Source organism: Vigna unguiculata, chromosome 9 (assembly GCF_004118075.2).
Source record: "Vigna unguiculata cultivar IT97K-499-35 chromosome 9, ASM411807v1, whole genome shotgun sequence".
NCBI lineage: Eukaryota > Viridiplantae > Streptophyta > Magnoliopsida > Fabales > Fabaceae > Vigna > Vigna unguiculata.
Genome location: NC_040287.1, coordinates 14,679,736 through 14,689,128, shown reverse-complemented (window position 1 = coordinate 14,689,128; position 9,393 = coordinate 14,679,736). Strand labels below are relative to the sequence as shown.

General features: G+C 33.5%; 1 protein-coding gene across 1 annotated transcript; it reads right to left on the bottom strand.

The window, feature by feature from the left end:
• Nucleotides 1-8,427: 8,427 nt before the first annotated feature.
• Nucleotides 8,428-8,990, bottom strand: LOC114195857. The gene has a single exon (XM_028086277.1). The coding sequence runs from the start codon at nucleotides 8,903-8,905 to the stop codon at nucleotides 8,504-8,506; it is 402 nt and encodes a 133-aa protein (XP_027942078.1). The 5' UTR covers nucleotides 8,906-8,990; the 3' UTR covers nucleotides 8,428-8,503.
• Nucleotides 8,991-9,393: the final 403 nt, after the last annotated feature.

Sequence of the window (9,393 nt, the reverse complement as noted above, 5' to 3'; positions counted from 1 at the left end):
TCTTCTACAGTATATCTCTTGTTTATTTGTCTCAAAATAAAAACTCAATTCTTTCTCATCATAATCATGAGCTCGATAAGAACACACCATCCATTCTGAATAAGAACATTGCATGAAGACACCTAAATACCGAGTATCTAAATCATGAATATACCCATACATAAAACAACGTAATTAAGTATCTCACAATCAACTACATTCAAAAGGTAAACTTTAACTTTAGACTCATTAAATGAAAGGACAACTAAACAACTAAAAAAAATGTACTTTGTAATTCAATTATTTATGAATAAAAAATTGGTATATATGTTATAAGTATTAGCCAAATTACTGAATAAAATAAATATATTTAGTTTCTGTTGATATTTTCAGTTTTTAATATCTTATAATTAAATTTGATTATATATATATATATTAATTTTTTTCTATTTACTAGTCAAAATAATAAGAAATTGCATTTCTTATTTATTCTTCATCATCTAAAATTCTGGAAGGTCTTGCTCTTCTTCGTCCACAAGCTTTTATACCGCTTTTGGAACTCCTCCTTGATTGAGATAAGTGAGAGATGATTACCTAAAAGTACTCCGACGCTCAAGTCAACGATCAGAGAATAAATATATGATAATATCAAATGATAGTAAAATAGCTCAAGATACATGTTACTTGCTTTCTAATCCTCTTTATATACATTATTCTCATTTACTCCATGTAGTAATGTTTAGATTCCGTCCATTCATAAATACCTTATTATAACTTTCGTAACGCCTCAAATGCTAATTATTAGAAGTCTTAACTGCACAATTCTGATCATAATTTTATATCCAGATATGGTTGAGACATACTCGACTTACTCGCTACTGATATGGTGTCGATCCTTTTATGCTTGGAGGTTCCTATCCAACCATTTATTGAGCCTAGCCGAGATATGTTCAGCCACCATAGGCCAAGAACATGTCGATCTCTTCCTGCCCAGTACAATCTTTATTATTCATATACTTGATTTTGTAATGGCTCATCACTTTCGATTTATCTTTATTTATTTTTTATATCCATAAACAGAGTTTCACGTTTTTCTTTTAAATAGTCTACGAATAATTAAAATATATTTGTATCAATATAACATTATTTATAAAGTATAATATATATGTACATATATTCAAGAAGAATATTAACATATGTTGCAGTTTAAATTGTAACAAAACAAAACTTGAACATGGAAATGAAGACATAGAATAAATTGGGCTTCTTTATCCCTTTGCTTTGTTCTGACACATGGGCTTCACCGTCATCTTATGAGATATTTATTGAAATGGTTTGTGTTGGATGGAACTAGTAAGTTGTTTTCATCCAAAAGGAGCGATTCTTTCAAGGAGGAAAGAGTAGTAATTTTGGAAGACTAAGTTTGTACTTTCAAGTATTGACTATCAAGTTATTAATGAAGAATAAGAAAAAGTAATTGAGTAAGGAATTTTCGTGAAATTAATTTATATTTAGTCAGATGAGAAGGATAATCAAGGTATATAAATAATTTAATTAGTTACTGAGTACTTATAATTTACATACAATATGTTATTATTTAGTTATAATCAATATAAGAAAGAATATATATATATATATATATATATATAGAAAGTCGTTAGAAAACTAAACAAACTTTTAATGTTGTTAGATTCTGAGATTGAAATCACGCATTTTTAAAGTTAGGAGATTAAATTTGGTCAAAATTTTGAAGAGGGATTAACTCCAATTTTTATTGAAAGTTAAAGGACGGAAGATATATTTAACCTTTATATTATTATTGTTTTATGATTTCAGGGATGTATACGCTTGAATTTCAGAAAAAAGGACTCCCACATGCTCATGTATTGTTATGGTTAAGTGATGAAAACAAGTTAGAAAATGCAAAGGACATAGATCAAGTAATCCCTGTCAAACTTTCTTGTCCTGATTTGTATCCAAAACTTGAGAGTAAAAGAGTATCTAAAATTTTTGGGAGGAAAGCTGATGGGAGTCGGCGATGTATCTCGGTCAGAGTGAAACGGTGAGAGTCAATATGCCAATTGACTTGAGACATTGACTGACGCAAATTGTGATGGTGACCTAAGCTTAGGCTGTTGAAATGCTTATGGAGATGTCATCATCGCAATTATATATGTGATACACGATTCATGCAGAACTATTAGATACAACTCACCATGCATGAAAGAAGGTCGATGTTCGGAATATTTTCCTAAGAAATTTAGATCTTTTACTACAATTGATGAAGATGGATATCCATTACATAGACGTAGAGATGATGGTTTTTGTGTTGATAAAAATGAACATATAAATTAGGGAATGCAAATGCGGTGTCTTATTGTTCTCTTTTGTTGATGAGGTATCAAGCTCATGTTAATACATAATATTGTGAAAAATTAAACTCAGTCAAGTATTTGTTCAAATATGTCAACAAAGGTCCTGATAGACTCACAATGAAAAATACAAATAATGAAACACAATGTACAAAAGAACACATATGGTTGATGAAATAAAAAAAATACTATGATTATAGATATTTATTTACATGTGAAATAGTTTGCCAAGTTTTTGGCTTTGATATCCTTCAAAGATGGTCGAGTGTTCAAAGGTTAACTTTTCATCTCCAAGACCAACAAGCAATACTATTTAAAGATGATGATCAAATTCATGATGTATTGAACAAGAACGAAATATGAATACAATGTTTTTAGTTTGGTTTGATACTAACAAAAAATATCAGGAAGGCAAGAACTTGACCTATGTTGAATTCCTAACAAAGTTTGTTTGGATGGCACAACAAAAACAATGGTTATAATATTGGTAGACTTTCATATGTTCCTCTAAGATCATATGAATGCTACTACATAAGAATTCTATTAACAAAGCAAAATGGTTGCTATGTAACATCCATAAGGAATATTACTTAAAATAAATAAATAAAAGAAATAAATTAAATCAAAAGTCGCATTTATAATACTCCCAACGCAGGAAAATTTAAATCCATGAAAAGCACGCGCCAAACTTATAACATAAACGTTAAAGTGTTACAAGTTCCCAAAAATTCATGTTCGTAATAAAACATAGTAAATACATGTGAGAAAAACCCTAGCTCTAATACCAAAGCTAGCCCTCACTCCGTCGGCTGGACATCCTCAGCTCCACCTGTTTCAACATCTGCTCCCGTGTAACGAATCACACGATCATCGCCATACACAAATAGAAAGGGTGAGCTGAGAAAAATAACATAACAGATATATCATAAGTAAGATAAATCATACACCCATCTTAGTTAATCTACTAGTTCTTGGCCAAGACCTTAACCCCAAGGCTTTATAGCCTTTAAATCATACAACTGGTTAGCCTTGGACTCGGGAATATGATGCTCACACGAACCTGCCCGCTCGTGGTCCTGCCTCTACGAACTTCCTCGCTCGTAGTCCTGCTCTACGAACCTTCCCGCTCGTAGTCTTGCTCTACGGACCTGCCCGCCCGTAGTCCAACACATGTGATCCACCAGCCCCGTACCTCCTCGCACGTGGCATCTCTCAACGTGAGCACGGAACATACGAACCTACCTCACTCGTATCCCCACGTGAGAGTAATTGGATATGAACCTCCCCGCTCATACCATCACATGTTAACCACCATCCATGAACCTACCCGCTCATGGCACAACATCTCCCGATCCAAGTGTAGCATCATTGCTCAAACAACACACTAAACAAGCAAAAGGATAGCAGCATTTCTGCCTGGCTCGGCCCACACGCTGCCAGGCGAAATTGCTCCAGACCACCTGGCGGTACCAGCTCACCGCCAGGCGCCAGTGCCCTCCCAGCGCCACTATTTTTCAACTACCGCCTAGCGGAGCACGCCTTGCCGCCAGGCGTCACGCAGCACAGGGACCCCTATAGTTGTTCTACCGCCTGGCGGTTATCAGCAGACCACCAAGTGCCATACCAGAGACATTGCTCTACTGATTTGGCACATGATACAGTTGATTCTACAACTTAGAATTGCTCTATGGTACCCATCCCATATATTTCCAATACCAGCTAATTGTTTGAACATCACACCATCACTCTTGTTCCCTATACCTCAATCAAATACTCTTCTCACTATTTGATTCACCAAATTCCCCTTTCACTCATAGTTGTTCAACCTAACTTAAGCAAGTTACTTAATTCATTCCGTTGTACTTACTCCATTCTGCGTAATACCATTCCTGCACCACTTTAGGCTACACCACCCATCTTAACTTATGTTTATTTACCCGCAGCCACCAACTCCTATACCATTTCAACTCCTAAACTTAACTGATTTTATACCTCACTTATCATCCAATATTCCTCAATTATTGTGACCCCAATTCTAATTTTCACAGAGAACATCAATGTTGTTTCTTTCTCCTAAGTCCATTATGTAATTTAAACTCATTCCTAGAGTCCATGAATTTCTCAACCCCTACATCATTCTAGTGCATCCTTGTGACTACTATACTGTCGCCATTTCAATACACTCTCTTCCCCTTCATTATTATCCTTTTTTCCTGCCAATTCCATCGCCTGTCAGTATTTCCTTTTCTCCCAAGACAAATTAACCAAAAACACCATAACAGACCTGCAACACCACTATCGCCTGGCGGCTGATGAAGTGCCGCCAGGCGGCATACTAGAACAAGGTTAAAACCCCATTTTTCTGCATTCGTGAACTATTTCCCACACTCGCAGATTCAGTCACCTCCTACAATATGGTTTCGCGCTAAAGCATTTCCAGATTCTCTAAATCCCGTCACTTACGTACCCAAAAAAGACAATGAAATTACTCATCCCATTAAAGACTCAACATGTTCAACCCACCCTATATAATCACAATCACGTAATGTCAAGCATTTCATCAATTATTACAATTCATGAACATATCATTCAGAAAGAATCAACAACACACCATCAAATCCACGAAAAGATGTCAAAACAACATCTTACAGCATGCATCGCCTGGCGGGTCGAACTCGCCGCCAAGCAACTCAACCACAAACACCCAGAATTGGGTTACCACTTATGTACCGCCTGGCGGCACATGCAAACCCGCCAGGCGGTTTCTGGGCAGATTCCCAGAATACGCGAACAGCAGCACTACGCATCGTGAAAACTCACAATTTGATTCATAACAACACATTACAGTAAACACAAACCAATAGAGTTAAAAACAACTCCCCTTACCTGGATTCCCCGCTCTTCACTCGAATCCTTGATGATTTCACTAACCCGAAAACTCCTTGAGTATTCTCTTGCACTCCTACACTATCTTCCACCCTCAATTCTCTCAACTGTACGTGCCAAAACACTGAAATGTTGTTGTCTAGTTCACTCTCAGTTTCCAGCCCTCTTTCTCTCTCTCGATGATCTCTCTCTCTCTCTCTCTCTCTCACAATTATAACTTTTAAGTGTCCCCTTCACACCATAAATCGAAAATTAGGTTTCATGTGCCTAATGACTAGACAACTACCCATTAGCATAAAACTTTCAACCATTAGACTGCCTCCTTTTGCAGTTAGGGTTCCTATGCCTCTCCAATGCCATGCAAAAATAAAAGTAATAAAAAAAAACATTTATTTTGGTTCTTAGCAAGACTTGAACCCACCACCAATCAATTACCAAGTTAAAAGTACAACCAATTCAACCAAATCATCTTTTGTAATAACTCTTACATCTTTAGAATTTTATCATCATGTCAAGCCTCCAATATATAACTAAACAAAAATACATAATTTAAATAACATTTAAGTGGCACACATAAGACTCGAACCCAAGTCCTCACACACAATAAAGTACTCTCAACCACATGAGCTAGCACTTTTCCACGTCATAGTTCCACACATTAATTGTTTCAAATGTTTCTATTACCCACCATAATTAAATAATTATTTAAATAACTATTTAATTTTTCTCGGGTCTTACATGCTACATACGAAAAGGCTTGCTATGATTTAGAATTGTTGGTAGACGATCAATAATTCATTTATGCAATGAATGAGGCCAATGAACTTGCCTCCGAAAATCAACTTACAAAGTTATTTGTTACTTTGTTAATTATGAATACAATGTCAAAGCCAAATGTGGTTTGGGATTCAACTTGGAAGTTGCTGACAGATGTGATTTTATAAATAAAAAAGAAAAAGGAATTGGACTTGCCAGGTACTAACTTTAAATCTTTTGCAATTAATTATTACTTTTAATGCTTATACCATATGGCTTTCTTATTTAGGTCTTGAATTACATTTGTCTTCTAGAAGTAGAAAAAATATTAATTTCGAATGGTAGATCCTTAAAAGACTGCAATTGTCTTCCTCAATGATGTGGATTGGTGACAAATTCAGCAAGGAACGTAATGTTAACTTTGTTTCGTATCTCCGCCAAATCAACTCCGATTGCGACGATTCTAGAACGAGAGGAAAGATGACATTTTGAATATCAATTAGACATATAAATCACCGAAAAAGGATTAGTAAAACATGAGATATGGATATGAGAAAATTTGGAAAAAATATGGAAATTAGCAATGCAGAAATATGAACAAAGGAACAAAAAAATTGGTAAGGAAGAAGATGGCACCTCAAACAATTGACGTTTGATAAGACCTAAGGATCAAACAATTGTTCATTCTACTTTTTGTATACCATTAGTAATCAAAGTTAAATCAACTTGCAATATCAATCAAATAAGTCTTCATTCTAAACTCTTGATGGAAACAAAACTAATTATATGGGATGAAGCATATGATGAATAGGTTATGAGTGTTAATAATGAAGATAATGTTGAAAAACTATTTGGTAGAAAAGTTGTGGTGTTGGAAGGTGGTTTTAGACAAACTTTGTCTGGTGTCAAAAGGGATCAAGATTTTATATTTTGAGGTTGTCAATAAACTACTCTGATTTGTGGCAACATTGCATAATTCTAAAGTTCTAAAGTTAAGATTAAAGACTGTAGGTTAACCACTACAATCACAAATGTGATTTACAAAGATACATGCATAAAAGGTGTGGTGTTAGGCCAAATGTTGATTGAGTCAACAAGCCCAAAACCGATTGGATCAATATCGTCATATATTTTGATAACCTTGAACTTTGAAAAGTTAAGGCTAAGGGGGTTGTGTGGTGTTAAGCCCAAGACCGATTGAACCAATAAGATTAATACCAATAAATGAGATAGGACAACGGGGGGACCTTATTGATAAGGGATAGGAAAACATACAACCTTATTAATAGTTATATGTTGGGTAATGGCATGAGGATGAGAGTATGTGTGTTAAGGAATAATAAAGACAGAGGAAACTAAGGGGTCGAAAGAAAGGAGGATAGGATGACTCTAGGAGATAGAAAAAAATGATCACTCATTATATGTTTTGGTTGATAAGAGTTTAAATATTTTGAGGGGAACAAAAATATAAATATTTAAAATGTTGAAAGTTCATATTAGACAAAACATGAATACAATTAATGTTTATTCTCTTAAATCATATTTATTATCATTATTTAAAACTTAATATCTATTTTCAATTTCTTAATTTTTTTTTTCAATTACCAAGAAAAACAAAATTCAAAATTCATTATCTTAAAAGTAATCCCGGATCAAAATACTGGTGTATATATATATATATATATATATATATATATACCGAGTTTCGGATAGATAATATTTAATATATTATTTCTGAATATGTGATGAATGAACGGTTTTAATGTTTGTGGAGATAATTAGCTTCGAGATTTTATTTTTAGAAATATATTTTGAGATGATGAGACTGATATTTCACTTTTTTTGTTTTCAGATGCAAGGTTTGATTATTTGTAATCACACCTAAAATTGAAATGTTTTAAACCCCTTCATAAATTCAAGTTAATGACCGAGTATATTTTTGTTAGTCAAGAGTATTATATATATATATATATATATATATATATATATATATATATATATATATATATATATTAAAAATCGCAGGAATTGAAACGTTACATTGAAAAAAGGTTAGACACTCATCTATGTTTAAATACCTATTCGTTTGAATCAAAATCGAAAATAAATTGAACCTGAATATTTGATTTGAACACGAATACACGAATTTCAGATTAATTTGATTTGAACACTCACAAATTAATAATATTTTAACACGAATATCAAAACCTAAAAATTGAATAAACGTAAACGACGAAATTTTATTAAATTTGATTTGAATTGCATAATTAACATTTAACGAACTTTCAAAGACAGAGCAAGTGATCAAATTCTTCAATTCAATATATAAAAACTAAATCACTGAAAAAAAAATACATATACTTTCCAGTATATGAACAAAATTACTAAATGAAAGTAATATATTTATTAAATATTAAAGATAAAAAAGTGAGAGAGCTACCAATTTCAATAGAAGAGTTACACAAATTAAAAGAAAAAGATCCAATTTGAAAATGGAATAGGATATTGGTTCACCAGAGATAGGAATTGTGAGGGTTGGCACGTTGCCTGGTTCGGATGATGGCGCAAGTGCGACCGCCGGCGAGAGTGTGATAATCGTGAGTGTTGAAAACGAGAGTGACGTGACTCTGAACCTTTTGTTCGTCATCGCCGAAGATGTCACATAGAGCAAGCACGTAATCCAGAGGCAATTCACCTGTTATCCGAAGCGAATGAGCTACGCCTCGAAACATGTCTTTGCATACAATTTCAGTGAAAGTGAAGACTCCATAAAGCGCCGAATCCAGCGGTGGTGGCGCCACAGGATTCAGTCGTTGCCTCAGGCACTGCTCTATGGGGTTCGGTATGCCCTCTGAACTTCTTATCATCACTGCCAGAAGAAGCATCGCAACAGCAATTGCTCGTGAAGACATTGGAGCGTTGGAATCAGATTTTGTTGCTCAAATCTTAGGGCACTGTTCAATGTTGCAGAGATCTCTTCTTCGATGGATTTGAGAGTTTTCGTTCTTCCCCTTTATATAGAATTTAATCATCATCTTTTATGATTCTATTTAAATTCTCCATCTTTTTTTTAAAGATATTTTTTTTATTATCATTATCTTTTTATATAATTCTATTTTTATTTTGTTGAAATAGATAATCAATAATTGCATATATATATAATAATAATAATAATAATTTGTCATGCTTTTCAAATATCATTTTTATATTAAAAATCTAGTTTATCTTTAATATATATAAAGTGTGATTATTATTCGTTGATAATGTAGAACAGTTTTACACTACCCCTTGATTACTAATCACCACTGTTATATCTTTTAAATAACAAACATATAAACTAACAAAATTATTATAATAAATTAAATCTTTTATAATAACAATCATAAAATCTAACAAAGTT

Coding starts and splice junctions, on each gene's coding strand:
- LOC114195857 (XM_028086277.1), bottom strand. CDS start 8,905: ATGTCTTCACGAGCAATTGCTGTTGCGATGCTTCTTCTGGCAGTGATG.